The sequence below is a fragment of the Cornus florida genome, unplaced genomic scaffold (genome assembly GCF_030987335.1).
Source record: "Cornus florida cultivar Cherokee Brave unplaced genomic scaffold, ASM3098733v1 CherokeeBrave_3.0.0_Hap2_Chr09, whole genome shotgun sequence".
Taxonomy (NCBI): domain Eukaryota; kingdom Viridiplantae; phylum Streptophyta; class Magnoliopsida; order Cornales; family Cornaceae; genus Cornus; species Cornus florida.
This window is the reverse complement of record NW_026775579.1, coordinates 95,520,911-95,540,634: the sequence shown is the minus strand read 5'-3', so window position 1 is coordinate 95,540,634 and position 19,724 is coordinate 95,520,911. Positions and strand designations below refer to the sequence as shown.

General features: G+C 32.5%; 2 protein-coding genes across 2 annotated transcripts; one reads left to right on the top strand and one right to left on the bottom strand.

Moving 5' to 3' along the window:
- The first annotated feature begins 11,631 nt into the window (after positions 1-11,631).
- Positions 11,632-15,001, top strand: LOC132275391 (pectinesterase-like). The gene is made up of 2 exons (XM_059776862.1): positions 11,632-12,710; positions 14,057-15,001. The coding sequence occupies exons 1-2, from the start codon at positions 11,702-11,704 to the stop codon at positions 14,752-14,754; spliced, it is 1,707 nt and encodes a 568-aa protein (XP_059632845.1). The 5' UTR covers positions 11,632-11,701; the 3' UTR covers positions 14,755-15,001.
- Positions 15,002-17,822: 2,821 nt separating this feature from the next.
- Positions 17,823-19,050, bottom strand: LOC132275392 (transcription factor IBH1-like). Its single transcript, XM_059776863.1, has one exon. It carries the CDS (start codon positions 18,599-18,601, stop codon positions 18,119-18,121), a length of 483 nt encoding a protein of 160 aa, XP_059632846.1. The 5' UTR covers positions 18,602-19,050; the 3' UTR covers positions 17,823-18,118.
- Between the last annotated feature and the right edge of the window lie 674 nt (positions 19,051-19,724).

The following is a 19,724-nucleotide window of genomic DNA, read 5'->3' as shown; positions in this document are numbered from 1 at the left end:
ACGGAAATCTAAACTCGATTCGGCCCAATGGCCTGATGTCCTTCTAGACCGAAATAGAAGGCCCAAGGTCGGTTAGGGTTTTGATATGTGTGTGGGCTGTTGGGTCTGTTATTGGGCCAGCCTTTTTTCATTCATTTCAGAGTCCAATAGACTTTTGTTATAGAATATCAAAAAAATTTAATAAATGACAACTTAACTTGAATACGTGCGTTACAAATACAGATTGCAATGGAAATAGAATTGGGTGGGCGTACCATCCCCGCCCACGCAACCGTTTAGAAATCACTGTCCCGTTCCCGCCCAAAACCACCTAAACAAGGGTCTTACCACCCATCCCCATCTCGTTTAATTCATCTCATGGGCACCCGCCCCACCTAGTTCCAAAAAATTTCATCTTTGTTTAAAAAAAAATCCTCAAATTCAATTATATAACTATTGTAAAAAATTCATAAAAATCGGGCAATCAATAATTTAACATAAAATTCAATGGTATAATCGTTCTTAATTCGTACGGCTCTGTGGCTCTCTAAAACGGCTGAGAATGTGAGTAAATGTGACATATGGTTTCCAAAGCTAACTAAATATACTAATAAAATAAGGGCAGTTTAATAATTTATCTACCCAAACATGGCAGAGCAGGGCGGGGTGACCTCTCCCCGCCCGAACGTGCGCAGTTTTTCATTAATAAGAACTATTTCAGACCAAATAAACTAAAAGGTCCCCCAAAATCGCTATAAATGGGGTGGTACCCGTTCCCGCGTGACAAATTGTCATTTCTAAATACGACGAAATTCAAAAAGAATGAAAGAAAAATAACACATTTAACAAAATGTATTACAAAAAGTGACACGTCACACACAAATATAACACGTCACATATCAGATATATAAAAAGTATATATATAATGTCTCTGTAAATAAGTTTCATCATATTATCCGAATTGACTTTAGTTTTTTTATATTTGAAACTTGTTATATCAATATAATTCATGATTTCATAAAACCGTTTGATTTTTCCAACCATGCGATTAATTAAGGTGATAAGGGATTCAAATTTAATCATATTATGAGCTATATAAATAAATTGGTTCAGTTCAACCCAATTTATTAACGTCGAAGTATTTAACCTCATAAACCAATTTGCATAGAAACGGCCCATTGTGATTAAAGTATCCACAAATCCACAATCATATTTCAATATCCACAAATCCATAATCATAATCATGGTTGAAGCAGTATCATGACAAGAAACTAGAAATAATGATTTTAATATTGGTTACATTAATAAAGAAAGGAAAAAATGTTTCTCAAGACTTTGTTTTGTTATATGGAAAAAGCATTAAAGGGAAAGACCATAGGAATTTTTAAACATTTAAGAATTTGAATAACAGAAAAATGAAAATTTTGAGTTAAATTTTTTTAACGCACCTACTTTGTTTATGTGAATACTTAAATCTTTAAATTTTTATTTTAAAATTTCAAAAAGTATCATAAGAATTCACGTCCCAATAGGAACATGTGGTGTGTGAGTTTCTAGATTAAGAAATATAATATTGAAATAGAATACTCATTACACAATTATCACAACTTGATCCTAACGTGATTTTTTTCAAATATATATATTATAATAATAATATAAAAATAAAAATAAAAATAAAAAGCTATGCACGTGTGCATACATAAATCCAAAGGGATAGGCTGATAGTTCAAATCTCATAATTAAAAAAAAAAAAAAAAAAAAAAAAAAAAAAAAATTGGAGAAGTGTCCTATATTGTCACCGTGAAAAAATAAAAATAAATAATAATAACTGTGTCTATATATATGTATGTAGATGCTACATATATATTCCCCTCTTTTTTATTTTTATATTTTAAATACGAGAATGCAATAAAATATTTTTATGAGATGTGTGCGTCAAAGGCGCATTAATAATTATGAAATATATATAGGACCCTGGATGGTGAAACAACTTCATTCCCCCTTATATATATAAAAATTTGGATGGAGTTACAGAATTAGAACCAAACACTTTTCAATCAATCAATTTGGTCCTTTTAGCAACCAACAAGAAGGAACTACCTTTGAAATTAACCACTTACCCCTCACTAAACAGTAAGCAAATACTACTTACTTGAATAAGCCGTGCAATAGAAATTATAGTTTAGAATTGACTAGCTGGTTAACCCACCTAGCTAATTAAAAGAAGTGTTTTGTATATATATATTATTTTGTATTCTCACTTCAATATAGATTCGTAAACAGATTGGATTGTTATAGTTTAGAATTGACTAGCTGGTTAACCCAGCTAGCCCAACTAGCTAATTAAAAGGAGTGTTTTGTATATATACATTATTTTGTATTCTCACTTCAACATAGATTCGTAAACAGATTGGATTGTTATAGTTTAGAATTGACTAGCTGGTCGATAAGTATTTTAGTTAATTCGATTCGATTCGATAATTTGACGGATATTTTGTATGTTAATCCAAATCCGATATTCGATCCGATAAAAATGTAGATTTTTTAATAATTATATATATATATATATAAATTAATGTCAAAAGAGAATATAAAAAACAATGATTATAAGAAAAAAAATATAAAACAAAAGATAAGGTAAATATGAAAGGAAAAGAAAAAAAAAAATTATTGCTTTTTTGTTAATGAATAAAGAGTATGATATTATTAGTATATATAGAGATTTATTAGTATGTAGGTAAGAACACCACACTATTGTATATATAATATTGTGACTTTTTAAAAAAAAAAAAAAAAAATTGGGTTACCTCTAATACAAATTTGATAGGAGTATTGATATATGTGTGTGTGTGTGTGTGTGTGTAAAATTTTTAATAAATAATTATTTATATATATAATTTTATTCAGATCGGATCAGATTATTATCGGATCGAATCAGCATAATTCATATCTGATTTGTTAAGCTAATGGATTATTGGATTCAAATCGTAATCGGGTTATCGAATTTTTTTTTCAATCTAGCCATATCCAACTAATCGAATCAAATCTAGACCAGGATCCGCTCTATTGACAGGTCTACTCCAATATTCACCACCTTCAGTTATATTTCATTTTGAATATATAGCCGTTAGGTTATTGGTTCTTTGTGTATTGATACAGTAGTTTGAGCTTGATTGCCAAGCTCTGGACTTAATTGCTTTCTTGTAAATATTCACATTGTGTTTTGTTTGAATTTTCGAGAAAAAAAAAGTAGTGGTTAGCCTATTAATATTATCACATGCACCTTTACTTTAAGGGTTAAGTGCAAAAAACCCCTCTCTACTATCGATATAGTGCAAAACAATCCATGTGTGGTATAAATCCCCATATACTATCAATTTGGTGCAATTACCCCATGTTCGCATAAAAAGACATTAATACCCTCTCTAATATAAATTTATAGGTTTAGTGCAAAAAAACCCTTGGTATACAGGGTTTATGCATAAATAGTCCCTTATTTTTGAAAATTTGCATTTCAATTCATAAAATTAAAAAATGTGCAAATAAGTCATTCTGACCATTTTTTGATCAAAATTGACATAAATAAATTCAAAAGCCCTATTTTGCCATTTTCTTTTCCTATTTTACCCTTTTCTCCTACGCTCCATCACCACCATCACTATGTTTATTCTGGCCATTCAATTCAACCCCATAGCCAAAGTTTAGCGCCGATCTATTGAGTTAACTCAGTGTGTCATCAAACAAAGCCATATCACAAACCCAGCTGTTGATGGCTGTTGGCGACGATGAAGGACAGCGAGTTCGTGACGCCATTAATGTGTCATCGGTGATATGGCAACTGATGAGAAGGGTCTGGATTTGCTGGTATTTGCCGTCTAGTAAGGATAAGAGCTTACCACCGGAGTTTGGTTAACGTTGACGGTGAAATTAAGGTTGAGGCCTCATTTTACGACGATGAGACGGCGGATGGTGAACCTCATGAGATGGTTCCAGACGAGAGTGGTTCTGCCACCTCTGAAGAAGAGGTCAGTGGGGTTGGCCAAGTACAGTCCGGCGGTGATGAGGGCCTCTGCGATGGTTATGAGGCTCAACCGCTATTTTACTCCCTCCTTACATTCCACCACCACGTACGGCCGCCTCTGCCCCTTCCTTCCCTTTCATGATCACCCCTACCGCCACCACAATTTTTTAAGCCACTGCCACCTCGGGAGCCTCCGGGGCTTCTTGATTCCTCCTCCGAAGCCCCTTCTGCCTTTCCCTCCATCACTTCTACCACGGCTGCCTCTGCCCCTTCCTCTCCCTTCGGCCATCACTGTAATACCCCTAATTTTAAAAGGATAGTCTCGGTATTTATTTATTTATTTTAATTATATTTTTAATTATTTAATTGATTATTTGACTAATTGTTTATGTGTTTAATTGAATTATGTATTACTTGATTATTTGATTATGTGTCTATGTATTATTTGTATTTGTCTATACTAATTGTTTATGTGTTTAATTGAATTAGGTATTACTTGATTATGTGTCTATGTATTATTTGTATTTGTCTATGTGTTAATTGTTTAATTAGGTTATGTGCTTAAATGATGTATTTGATTAATTATAATTAATTGTAAATTGAATGATTAAATGTTTTATTTTATTTTATGGTTATGGTTAGTGGTAATGGGCTAACTAATTGGGTCTCATGAACTATTTGGATAGGAGGTTGGATGGGTATGGATAATTACCCATGGATAGTTGTATATGTATATATATAGATATATATGTATATACATATATATAAAAAGGAAAGTAATTTATTAATATTATAGTAACTTTAGTATTATAAATAATCTGATGTATATATTTTATATATTTATATAATAAGGATATACATATATTTTATACGTAACATGTTTTAAGATACTTTTTTAATATTATGGTAACTTTAGTATAAATAAATAATCTGATATATATATTTTATTTATTTAATGAGGATACAGATAGATTATATACGTAACATGTTTTAAGTTACTTTTTAATATTATGGTAACTTTAGTATAAATAAATAATCTGATTTATATATTTTATTTAATTAATAAGGATATATATAGATTATATACGTAACATATTTTAAGTTACTTTTTTAATATTTTTTATTTTTTTTATTTTTCTTTATTAAGTTGACTTGGATTGGAAAAAAGAATAGGGTTATTATTTAGCCTATAAATACGCAACTATAGGTTGAAAAATAAGTGAAAATATATCACGTAATATATTATAGAGAGAGAGAGTTAGAGAGAGAAGGAGAAAGAGGAAGGAATGAGGAGAAAACCCTTTAGAGAGAAGATCAATGAAGAAGAAGTTTAACTTTCAGTCCGAAGGTTTAAGGCAAGTTCTTCTTCTATCTCTTTCCCTTTGATTCGTGTTTCTGTACATGCCTAGAAAATTACAGGATTTATTAAACACATAAAATTAAATAATTATGCATGTTTAATTGGGTTAGAACATAGGTTTTATGAAATTGGTTCATATCTGTTCTTTTGTTATGAATTGATAAAATGCATGATTTGATTTGATTTCTTATGTGAATTTTTACATGTTTAAATTATGTATTTTTTTCATATATGTGGAATGATGGAACGTAGAAACATGCCTAGGATTCCTGAACATTAAATAGGGACTAGGTTTGGGTTTTAATAAATTTAAATAGACTCAATCATAATGATGCTTGCTATTTGAATGTTTTAAACAAACGAATGGATTTAATCTTTTAAAATATTTTAGCAATTAAGATTAAATGTGTAGGATGAATTAGATATAGATAATCCTTATTTAACGGTATAATAAAATATCGTCATGTATAAGATTCAGTTTGTGTAGGACATATGATATAGGAAGTTTAAAGAAATAATAAGTCATTCCTATTATGTGATAACTTGATATCATATTTATCATAGTTATTTATGGAATGTTTGATGTATTTCCTTAATTGTTACATCAATTATTGGATTGTGTGGTTTAATGCACCGGTATGGGACGGTGGCATTCTAGGGATGGATTAACTTATCAGTTAAGTCCTACCTATTTTATATAAGGGAATGGATTAACAAAAATGTTAAGTCATACTTATATTTAAATCAGGTCAGCTGAACAAGTTGAATGACTTATGCAGGATTAATTTATTATATAAGGGAATGGATTAACTAAAATGTTAAGTCCTACTTATATTCAAGTCAGGTCAGCTGAACAAGTTGAATGACTTATGGAGGATTAATTTATACTGGACAGGATGGTTACTAGATTTTATATATATAAGTATGGTGCTATGATATGAGCTTGAGTCTCAGGATCAATGGTTAGGGCGCGTATATCGCCAGGGATGTGTAGCTAGATATAGTGTAGTTGTGTACCCTGGTAGGTCTAGGTACTCATGCCCACTATATGTGCGTTTTGCATGTTGCCTACTATTCAGGTTGAGACAACCCTATAGTCTAGTGAGGTTCCTTTAGTGTGTATATATATATATACGGACTACTAGTTACTGTTGGATTGACTAGGATGTATACGTGTATCGGATCTCTGCTTGGACTGTAGTAGAGTAGAACTTGTTTGTGGGCCTGACCCACCATTATTTTTCAGGTGCTTGTCACGAGTAAAGGCTGTTCGTGCTGAGCGGGGATCAGTCTACTTCATTCTTCCGATGCTACATAGGAGTTCCTTTATGATTCAGTTTCCTGTTTTAGATTACTGTCATTTGTTTAGTTTGGATTTTTTAGGGGTCCACACAGTATAGATTCCCGAGTTGTATTTTGGAGGATCAGTTGTATCAGAAGAGTTTATTAACTAATGGAAATATTTTATGAGGTTTATTATTAGATTATCATTTTAGTTTCTTGTCAGCATTTTATTTATTCTTCTTTATTCTTTTGTAATCTGTGTTCGTTTATTATCAATTTGTTTTGATATCCTCGAGTATTCGGGCGTGGCCCTGGCCAACCCGCATTCGAAAATCCGGGGGTATCACAATCACCTCTACTGCCACCACGACTTTTAAAGCCGCCGCCACCTATGGGGCCTCCGAGGCTTCTTCCTCCTCCGAAGCCGGTCACTTCCTCCTATTCCTCTATCACCTTGGGCGCCTCTAAACCTTCTACCACCACCACCTATAAATCAATCAAATATATATATATATATATATATATATATATATATATGGGGAAAAAGAAAAGAATAAATTATCTAAAATGGTAATTTTACATTGCCTAATTTTTTAAATATTATATCATTTATATTAGAGATGGTATTATTGTATTTTTATGCGAATATGTGGGTAATTACACAAAATTGATAGTTTAGAGGGGTTTTATACCACATAAGGACTATTTTGTACTATATCGATAGTAGAGAGGAGTTTTTTGCACTTAACCTGGGCATAATAGGATTTTTGAATTTATTTTATGTCAATTTTGACAAAAAAAAGTGGTCAGATGGACTTATTTGCACCTTTATTTTTTTTATTATTTTATGGACTGAAATGCACATTTTCAAAAAGTAAAGACTATTTCTGCACAAACCCTTACTTTAAGAGCCGAAGATGTTATATGGCTTGTTTATTTAATGAAAATACACCATTCAAATTAATTGAGAAACCTATTTTATTGAATGGTATATTCTAAATTTCTAATTGAGTGAACATACCAAATCATTGGTATTCCCGATATCTTTTCGTGGAAAAGGGACATGGAGAGAATCATGTTAAAGATAAATATTTGGCGAGAGAGGGAGTATGGACTCCACCGTTAATTAATCTCTTTCTTTAATCTTTTGTATTAATAATACAAAGTCTAATAGTCCAACTCCTAGTAATTTTCCTAACTAATCCTCCTTCCAATCCCACAAAAAGTATCTACATTTTCATTTTTAGTTGTCCCAATACAAAATTCAATGTACTTTTGTTTTAAATTTTTTTAATTTACACTCATTGCCTTGAAGTTACAAAAACAATTAAAGTTTTTGAACCCACCATATATAAAAGAGTACATTTGAAAATTTATTCCTTACTACTGTACTAAAATAAAAAATATATAAAAATTACACCCTTAAAAAATTAGATTTTAAAAAAGAAACACTTTTTGTAAGACAAAGGAAGTATCTTTTTTTGTTTAGATCATTGAAGAGAGAAAAGAAATAAATTATAGAAACCATACCAAGTTTGAAAAAAATGGTAAAAGAGAAAAATATGATTATTTTATGTTGTAACGGCAAAGCAAAAATTTCATTTGTTTAGATAAATAGGGACTAAATGGAAAAATCATTCACTTTTCTATTATTTTTCCGTCAATTTTCCAAAAGATGGATTTACTCTATTTTAAAGGTTAAACTATTCTTCATTTTCCTTTCAATTTCTACCTCGATCAATTTTGAAACAAATTCGATTTAAATAATTAACCCTTTTCCGTCATTTTCTTTTTAATCGGAACTCGTATGTCAGTTAACCATTGTTCAAGCATGTGTGGACTTTGCAAGAGTATCTCTATCCTTTTAACAACCACCCCCTTTGCACTAAATTATACATATGTAATATTAATGGTCATTAAAGAGAATTGTTGAAGTGGATAGATATCAATAGTTTTCTTTTAGTGGGTAATAAGAACGGATTAGCTCATCGTCTAGCATAGTATGTCATGCAGGGTAGAAATTGTTATATATATATATATATATATATATATATATATATATATTATTAAAGAGCTGGTTATTACTTATTACTGATTTTAATTCTTCTTAATCAGTGAAAGTTTTTTTGTCGTGAAAAAAAACACTTTTTTTAATGACCATTATATATAAAGAAATATTTTTTGTTCGGTATATATAAATTATGAAATATTGATATATATCACTTCAATGATTTTCTTCAATGACCGTTATATAATTATATAAAGAAAATAATTGATATATTATCACTTCAATAATTTTATGTAGTGACCATTAAATAATTATATAAATAAAATTATTGATATATACAATTATATCTTCAATAATTTTCTTTAATGACCATTATATAATTATATAAAGAAAATTATTGACATAGTGACAATTATACTCTCATATATAACGGTCATTAATTGGTGTGGGCTAGTAACTACAAAAGCATTATAATTATATACATATATATTTGTCAATATTCTTGGAGATGTTCTAATGATGATTTACACAAGCTTCATCCAGCGGCTTACAAATTTCATATATGTAAATTAAAAGCAAGCATACAATATTTTATTTTTATTTTTATTTTTATTTTTTTATTTGTGTGTGTGTGTGTGTGATGCTTGCCGAAAGTTAACAGCCGTCTAGATTTTGGGTCGCTACCATAGGATGTCTCATCACCTGTGGCAGTTAGGTTTTCTAATAAAATGTTATCTTCAAAAACCCGTTGTTTATAGTGAATATATATATATATATATATATATATATATATATATATATTTGCTATTAAATTGCATATTATGCAATATATAATATATATATGGTCCGTTAAAATATTAGCTCAACCGACAAAAATAGAAAGAAAGAAGAAAATCTTGATAACACTTTTGTATTAGGACTTTTCGTTTATATTTTTGTCTGCCACATGTATATGATCATAGAAAATCCAAAGCTTTGAATCATATTTTGTTTTTTTTTTTGCTATTAAGTTGCATATTATGCAATATATAATATAGCCTTATATATTATATATAGCCTTAAGCATACTATAGCAGCCATTTCCCGAGCCCACTACGCTGTACCTTGGTCAAACCTGGTATGGAACTCCATGGCCATCCCTAAACACAAAATGATTCTGTGGATCAATCCAAACTCTCCACATTGGACTCCAAATGTATGTCTTATCTTGATTCTGCTAATGTATGCCACCTATGCTCAACCTTACCCGATTCACACTCTCACCTTTTCTTTGATTGTGAATTTGTCTCCCCCTTATGGAAGTTCATTCAACACAAATGTTGTTTTTACACAAGAAGTGAAAGTTGGCCTCAATTTGTCTTCTGGGCTGCTCACCACTGGAATCACTCTTCCCCCAGAATAGATATTTGCCGTTTAGCCCTTGCCTCCATGGTGTATCACATTTGGCAGGAAAGGAACAATAGGATATTTAGATCCTCCCCTTCTTCTCAACCATTTGTGCTACAACTTGTATGTAATTCAGTTGCTGAAGTTCTAAGATCTCGCCATAAGGATTCCTACTCTCAATTTGCTTTGGAATGGTCTTATTCTCCAATCGCAGCTCGTCCTCCACCACTCCCTCCTGATCAGTGAACAGAGGTGAAGTATCAAGAGGGCTGGAAGCAGCTTAGTTACCGGAATTGTTAGGACATCCATTTCTAACGGTTAACGCCGTTAGCAACGGCTATCCTCCACATTGTTGCTGAGGATTCTCTTCCTTGTTGTTGTTGTTCCCCTCTTTTGAGTTTGGCTACTATGTACCTTCTTTAATTTGGTTGGCCTTTCCCTGTTTGGGTTGGCCTTTTGTGTTCCTTTTTCCTCTTGGCCTCTCTTGGGCCCTTTGTATCTCTTTATTATTATATATATATATGGTCCGTTAAAATATTAGCTCAACCGACAGAAATAGAAAGAAAGAAGAAAATCTTGAAAACACTTTTGTATTAGGACTTTTCGTTTATATTATTGTCTGCCACATGTATATGATCATAGAAAATTCAAAGCTTTAAATGAAAGTGTCATTTCTTTATCATAATGATAATAATGTTTAAAGTTGTGGAAACCAATGAAGAGAAAGGTCAAAATAAAAAGAAGTAAATTTCCTTAGTTACTTTTCTTATTTATATGTTGAGTTTATATTATTTACTTGGTTTGCAGTATTATATTTAAGCTCGAATCTAGTGATAACAATCTTTGTTCAACTTTGAAGATTAATGAAAGTCGTACCTCTAAAATTTATTATTATTATTATTACTATTATTATTTTCTTCTTAATAATGGTAAATGAAATTTGTTTTAAATCATGGTGATCATACTTGTTTTTTACCCAAATGAATAGGGTCCATCACTTTAATTAATTATTCTCTTTTCCAATTTTATTTTATTATTATACGATATGATTCCTATAAAATTATTTTTAGTATATTATTTCAATCTATATTAGTTTTCGCTTCGTTATTGTCTATGTAAATTACTCTTTTTTTTTCATTTTAACCGAGCACTTTAACAATCTACATTCTATGTGGTATATATCACCTAAGACTATATATGCAAACGATATTAATTTGGTTCTCATTAACCCAAATTAAACAAAAACAAAAACAAAAAACAAATTATTTTCATTAATTATTTAGTTGCAACAACTTTTAATTTTGGATGGTCCTGTGATCAAAGTCCTGATCATAGATTAATTTTTTTAAATGTAATGAAGTACAAATTATTATTGTGATAATTGCCGCCATTTGCAAACAAAATAATGACCATCATATAATGTTCGACTCACACATCAAAAACTTAAGGTCACAGCTGTCATGGCCTATTCAAGGGTAAGGAGTGCACCCCCACTCACAATCACCACAAACTTTGAACCTATCTTTTATACCCCTCTTGGTAGAGACATCGAAACAACCACTTGCATGCATGAAAACAATTCTTATTATATATTCTCAGTCCTATAATTTCTTAATTATCATACTCTCTCTCTCTAAATATCTCCCTCTCTATACAGTTGAGCATGAGCTTGTATGAAAGACTAAGCACCTCTCATGGAGGACGAAGAAACAAACTCATGTTGTCGGGATGCTTAGCCTTCCTATTCATTATGCTTTTTAGTACCAAAATGTCCAGTGCTAAACGTTATATATATCCACCAACGTCCCATATTTCTAGACCAGCCACTATTAATGCATGCAATGACACACTCTACCAAGAAGCTTGTGTTTCAGCCCTAGTATCATCAACAACAAGCGTGCTCCAAAAAACTCCGATGGAACTATTCGATCTCTCCGTCCAATTCAGCAAGGGTCGAGCTCAATCTGCTAGAGCCCTTGCAGTTCGAGCCCTTGCTCACAGTCTTAGCAGCCAGATGAACCCAAAGGGTCGTGCCCATTTGGTCATTGGCATGAATGACTGCATCGAGTTGCTCGATCATAGTCTGGACCGGCTCAGTAATGTGCTCAACCGGGATAAAACCGGCTTCCAAGTTGATGATGTTCAGACATGGCTTAGTGCTGCTCTTACCAATCAAGCAACATGTATGGAAAGCCTTCAAGATTACAAGTTTGAGGTAGACAAGGGCATGGTGGTTGGTGCGGCACAAAATTTGAGTCACTTCATAAGCATCTCACTAGCACTTTACATGTCTGCCAATACAAAAGGGGTTAAAAAAAATTCTAACCTAGGTGGTGGTGGTGGCCGGAGATTACTGTCTGACCGGTTTCCAGATTGGTTGTCCATGCCAGAGAGGAAGCTTCTAGAAGCTTCCACGGAGGAGATTGGAGTGAAGGTTGTGGTGGCTAAGGATGGAAGTGGAACGCATATGTCCATCAGTGAAGCACTGGCATCATTGGCGGGCGATGGCAGGAGTGTAATTTACGTGAAAGCCGGGACTTATAGTGAAAACCTCCAGATTCCCGCCTCAAAGAAAAACGTTATGTTAGTGGGCGATGGGAAGGGCAAAACAGTCATTGTGGGTAGTAGAAATTCCAAAGACGGATGGACAACATATAAATCTGCCACTGTTTGTAAGAAATTTTTATTTTATTTTTGTTATTTATTGCATAAAAAAAATATTCTTTTTTATTTTTATTCATTATTTTCAATTTTTTCTTATTTTTAAAATTCTTTTTGGATAATAGTCACATAGAACATCTTTGTCAATCTATTGGCCTAAGACGTTAATGTTTCAAAAGTCTCAGTAAAAGACATTTTAAAGTTCCAACATCAATTGACTTGTTGACTTGAAAACAAAAAATATAATATTTGTATTTCTCTTTAACTGTGTAAGAAGAGTCAAATGAGGTTAAATTAATCATTATTACCTCGTCCTTTTAAGTCACACTTCTAAGAATTTGACAAAAGAAATTTTTATATATCATATATATTAAAATTTTGTATTTAACTAGATATTTTATATTAGTGGCAAATAATGAACATTGCCCATATTTTTTTTTTTATCAATGTGTACTTATATTCAAAATCTTATATATATATTCATTATTTGCCACTAATATAAAATATCTAGCTAAACACAAAATTTTAATATATATAATATATATAAATTTCTTTGGTCAAATTGTTAGAAGTGTGACTTAAAAGGACGAGGCAATAATGATTAATTATATATATATATATATATATATATATATATATATATATATATGTTAAAATTAAGGTTTATTAGATACCACTAAACTGCCTCATGATATTTTTATATAAGATAAAGTGTGACTCAAACATGACAAGCATTAGAAAAAGTTTGCTCTTGATAGAGTCTGGCTGAATATATTTTAATTTTTTGTCATTTAATTAACTAGTTAAAATCAAATTCTATCAATTCATACACACTAACTAGCATTTCAGTAGGATTTGAACTTTGAATTAACTTCTAACGAAGAAGAAGGAAGATAATGACTATATTGAGTTGTATAGAATTGGATTGTTGAAATTGAAATTGGTGTATTAAAGAAAAATTTAGTTTAAAGTTATGAAAAATTGAATTAAATTTTTATTTTTATTTTTTTAATTTCACCAATTTCAATTCTAAAACTCCAATTCTAGACCGAATATAGCATAAGTTCAACACAATATGAAAAAAAGGCAAAGAAAGTGAAGCTTTTTTTTTTCTTTCATATGCTTCTCCATTTTTTTTCCTTTTTCTTTTATTCTCTCTCTCTTTTTTTTATTTTTTTATTTTTTTTATTTTGTTTATCTGGCAACTAAGGAAAATGCATCAATCTCTTCCTGGAAAGGAACCACAAGTCCTATTACACCGAAAACTTCTACTTTAAACTTTTATTTTGAATTGTAAATATGCATCATCATATCTGACCATTCATTCACTATATATATATATATATATATATTTCAGCTGCTATTGGCGATGGATTCATGGCTCGAGACATCACAATCATGAACAGCGCAGGTCCGGCAAAGCACCAAGCCGTGGCTCTCCTTGTGGGATCGGATAAGTCGGTGATCTACCGGTGCTCCATCATCGGCTACCAAGACACCCTCTTCACCCACTCCCAACGCCAATTCTACGCCGAAACCGATATCTATGGAACAGTGGACTTCATCTTCGGAAACTCAGCTGTGGTCTTCCAAAACTGCAACATTTACCCTAGAAAACCCATGTCTGGACAGAAAAACTTCATCACCGCCCAAGGCCGAGCTGACCCTAATGAGAACACCGGCATATCTATAATCAACTGCAAAATAACAGCAACATCTGACCTAGCCCCGGCCAAGTCTCAGGTCAAAACGTTTCTCGGACGGCCGTGGCAAGCGTATTCGAGGACAGTGATCATGGAGTCATTTTTGGATGACTCAATACATCCACAAGGGTGGGCTCCTTGGTCCGGTAACTTTGCCCTAAAATCCTTGTTTTATGGGGAGTATATGAATTCGGGGCCGGGGTCATCCACTTCTGGTAGGGTTCAGTGGCCTGGCTACCATGCATCTCTCGCTACTACTGAGGCGGAAAAGTTCACGGTGGGCGGGTTCATCTCCGGGAATCAGTGGTTGCCGGCTACCGGGGTACCTTTCGATGCTGGACTGCATGCTTAACATAGTAGGGTACCTATCTCTCCAATAAATTAAATAAATGGGACAGCTGCCAACATAGCCTTATGTTATCATATGTTTATCCTTAATTTTTTTTTTTTAAGAACTTGCATATATGTCTGTGTGTGTATTTAATTCCCACTTGTATTTGAAATTTGGTGGCCGACTTGAAAATGGCACAAATGAATTGTAAATGTAATAATCATTAATATATGCAATCTATGTATATATGTGCGTGTGCCTTTGGACGTGTGTATGTGTTGTCAGTTAATAGTACCTGCATTCATACTTGGTATTTTCCGATTCTGGTTTCACAACTTGGTATAGGAAGTACATGGCCCTCTCCCTCTCTCTAGGTATATATATATATATATATATCAGTTACTAATGGACGTACTCTTATTGCCGTTGATGCCAGTAATGCATGGTTGATGCATTGTAATTAATGTACATTACTAATTAAGAATGGTTTTATGATCATCTCTTTTTTTAAGTGCCACTAGTCTTTATTCATATCTTAATTTGTCCACCGGAATCAAGACTTCGCGCCTTAATTAAGGCACATATGTATTGCATGGTTCACGGCACAAATATTAAGTCTCTATACGGGTAAATAGGTGTGTGAGTATGTTTATTATCAAAGTTTTAAAAGAAATTGATCAAGCAGTTCTTAGTGGGCGCATACTCTATTCTATGATCAGAAAGCTCTCCATTTCAATCCAGTCATGATTCATTTGTGATATAAATCGATCAGATAGATTTCTGATCATAAAACCTTAATCCATCCATGATTGGAATGCAGTTCTTACGGGATTAAACACAAAAGACCACGTATATGAAAGTACACATACATAGCAATCACGTTCTGTGAATCGATTATGTGTAGAAAAAATAGTGGAGAACCAAGCCATGCAAAGAAGAATAAACAGGGCTGAAAGCATACACATAATTAGAAAATTTTAAAAATAATACTATAAAGGAAAAAAAAAAAAAAAACTCCTTCCTAATTAAAGTAAATATATTATATAAAATTACAAAAATAAAGTAACATAATAGAAATCAAGAGAGATGAGTTTGTCTTAATATTGCAGCATTTCATTTGCTAAGAAATCATCATCATCCATGGCTTCCATGAACGGAATCACACGTGAATTCTCTGTTTTCATTCTTTTCAATTAAAATCATTTCTCCTATAAGAAATCATTTCTAATAATTTCATCATATATTGTTAATTTTGGTCATCCTCCATGCCCGCTACATTTCCCATGAAAATTAATTTTTCTTCTTATTTGGTTACTCTATAATTCTTCTTTTATCACTAATAAGGGTCACTCTTAATTTTTAGAGTTTTTTTTTTTTTAATGGTAAATTAAACACATGCGGTTGCCCATGCTCGCGCTCGAATCTCTCCCATTCTCTCTGAGGATGAGAAGGTTACCTCACATATCAATTGGTAAGGAAGAAACTATAAAAGTAATGACAAAAATAACATTTTTTTTTTCAGCATTGAAAAATACACTGTTGAATTTAAATTAAAGAACAAATTGTTTAACTATGGAAAACAAGCATGCACTTATATGTCTTATATATCCGTGGTCCTAATTGACAAAATTCACGTAGATTACATATACCATACCCATAAGATCGACATGATCTTAAAATCTAGCATGTTCTATATATAGAATATTCAGATGTATATATATTGAAGTCATTTTCACAAACTCGAACGAAGTGTCTGTCTATCCATGTGACAGTACTAAGAGCGTGTTTGGACAAAATCACATGGCATGCACGCGGACGGAAGACCAAGTTTTTTTTGCACGTCAATTCCAGCATTGTGGTGAAATGATATATCTGTGTGTGTGTCTGTGTGCGCTCAAGACTCTCTCTCTCACCAAGCATGCAAAACATATGAAAGTATATATTACGTACTCTCCTGTAATCGATCTCTCTTTAGGAACTAGGTGTATAATATACTGTGTAATATAAGTAATGTACGTCAAAATATAAAATTAGTGATTTTTATTTTTATTCTTCAGACGCACGCACATATGAAAACACCTAGTGAAAATTATAAATCGGTGTTGCATGTATACAATTGCAACCCTCTCAGTGGGTTTAATTTAACAATATACTATAATATTAGAGATGTTCCCATGTATCTAGAAGGTTAATTTAATTAGTGGGCCCTTAATTATCTCAATCAGAGAAATGGTGGACCCACCCCATGTGCAGCCTTGCCATTTTCATTCTTGTCCAAAGCAAACATTCCTTTGCAGAGTCACAAAGTATACATGGAGAGGGAATAGTTTCCTTGTTTTCCGCTCCTTTTCTTTCTGAATGATTTTTATTTCTTTTTTCCTTTTCCCTTACCAAGCCAGACATTAATCATCAAAAGGCAATTGTTCTGCTAGCCAAACGGACAACACATGGGTTTCCCATGCTTTTCAGGTCAGATTAGTTTATATATACATATATATATAGAGAGAGAGAGAGAGAAAACATGCAACAAAGAAGTTGGATCAGCCATAGATTAATTTCCAATTCAAAGAAGAAGTTGAAAAAATGAAACTAACATGATCAAAGTATATATCAACCTTATTGTCAATATGGTCATATACCGAAAAAAAAAAGAAAAAAAGAAAAAACCTTTTTGTCAATATAGACTCTTGATCTATATATTATTAACAGAATAATTTTTTTTTTTTCTTATTGTTGTGAGTTGACATATTCGACACGGCAGCAGAATTGATTATATATATTTGAACATTAATGATGAAAATCCATGAATGAATACAATAATATCTGCAGAGATAGGAAATTTTTTAATTGTTTGTCGGCCGTTATCACCCCTCAAACCACAGGTATCAAAAGCCACCGTCATTAATTCACCTCAACTATATATATATATATATATATATATATATATATATATATATATATAATTATATATCACCTTCTTACCATCAACCCTAATTGAACCGGACTAATATTTCTTCATATGCAGCATTTGTCAATTTAACATTCAGACCATTTGCCCCAAATTTCTAAAAATCTAACACAAACACACAGATCAAATATGTACAACCGTGGGATAGATCGATTATTCTATGTACATGAAAGTCTCTACTATGTACAACCAGTTTGTATAAATATATATTTATATATGTATATAATGCATGTAAAGACCAAACCATACATATATATTTATAAACTATTAATTTCATGGTATAAAAATTAACTTACCGTTCGATCTCTTCTTCTATATATATTATGATCAACACGTACCTCGCTCGCATGTGTCTCATGTTTCTTTTTAAGTATTCAAAACGTAGAGTAGCATGATCATACTCAATTGATGGATCAATTAAGCTGGAGGAGAGTATAGATGATCAGCAATACTTTTCATGACCTTAACTTGGGTGGCAAGACATTTTATGTAATGTGCTGTTTCCTCCAACAAGTCTCCGAACTCCATAGCTTCACCGCCGGGCACTAGCCGTCGAAGCTTCTCAGCTTGGTTGAGCTGATCTCCGGAGGGCTTATTAATCTTTGTAACCCTCTTCTTCTCTCCACCAAAGCATGATCTCCTTCTCACCACCGCACCGGCTCGCTGTCTCACTCGAAGCTTGAAAAGGAGTGCCCGGCTCCAAGCTCTCCGCGTCCCAACAGCGCGAGCCATGGATGAATAGGCAGCCATCTTTATCTTCTGACTGCGCACATACGTGTTCTTGGAAGATTTCAAGATGGGTTTTTGTTTTTTAATTCGCAGGAGGGATCGGAGAAATACTCTAGCAACCCTAGTTTTGAAAGAGCTAGTTTTTGAAGAAAGTCCCTTGGGATGATACATGGTGTGTGTGTGTGTGTGTGTGTGTGTGTGTGTGTATATATAACAAGGTTGATAGCTGTTGAGAAATGGTGAATTTAGGGTTTTGTGTATTGATGTGGAGATGCTAGCTGAAGATTCTCTCCTGCTTCTACTAGTATAACTAACTCTGACAAGAATTGACTGGGATTGGAGTTTACAGATTTCTTCTCTGACACAAAGGGGCCTCTTGCTTGCAAGGACAAAAGGCAAATTTTAGTTCTCTGACACAAGTAAAAGAAACAAACAAGCGAGAGAGAGAGAAAGTGAGACAGAGAGAGAGAATTAAGTGAGACAGAGAGAGAGAATTAAGTTCTTTGTAATGGAGAATGGGATGTTGAGGAAGATGGAAAATAAGGAAGGAAATAAAGGAAAATAAAGGAAGATGGGGTGGAAGGGATTGAATTTGGATGGCTGGAGAGAGAGGAGGCTTGGGAATCAAGGTTTTATCTTATTTTATGTTATTTTTAAATATTAATTAAGATCATAGAATATTGTTATCACAAATAAATAATAATAATAATAATAACAAAAAGGTAATCCTAGCTAGCAACCATACGTGCATCTTTCTTCATCACACAGCGTAGAAAACACGCTATATATATATACATATGTATGTATATATTACAGACATGATGATGATAAAGAAAATTAGAGAATATTAAGACCACTACAAAGCTTGAAAAAGGGATATGTAACATGTTAATTTCTTACAATATTAACCATTTAACATCTTAATTTGAGTAGGGTAAATCTTAGCGTAATCTATTTTGAGTTGGAGGTCACTATTTTTAGAACCTCCGTAATAAGGAGAACCTCGTACACTCTTTAATTTGTTTGGAGAAGAAAAATGAACATAGGTGTATATAAATATATATATGTATGGTAATGTATATACACGTTACATGTGATATATAGTAAAAAGTGGTGTGTTGAATTCATTTCCAAATGACGGTACCTCTTAGTGGGGGAGGGTCGGAGAAGAGTGGTTTTGTGGGCCCACAAGGGGCCAACTACCACATGAAGGCACATGGGTCTAGTGACCAACTTGTCTGATGGAACCTTTTACTTCTCTTCTTTTTGTTTGTCTAATCTTTGATTACTTGCT

Bases quoted from the DNA above. Each gene is read 5' to 3' on its own strand.
- LOC132275392 (XM_059776863.1), bottom strand. From the start codon at position 18,601: ATGTATCATCCCAAGGGACTTTCTTCAAAAACTAGCTCTTTCAAAACT.
- LOC132275391 (XM_059776862.1), top strand. From the start codon at position 11,702: ATGAGCTTGTATGAAAGACTAAGCACCTCTCATGGAGGACGAAGAAAC. The intron at 12,711-14,056 runs GTAAGAAATTTT...TATATATTTCAG, and splicing joins ATATAAATCTGCCACTGTTT to CTGCTATTGGCGATGGATTC.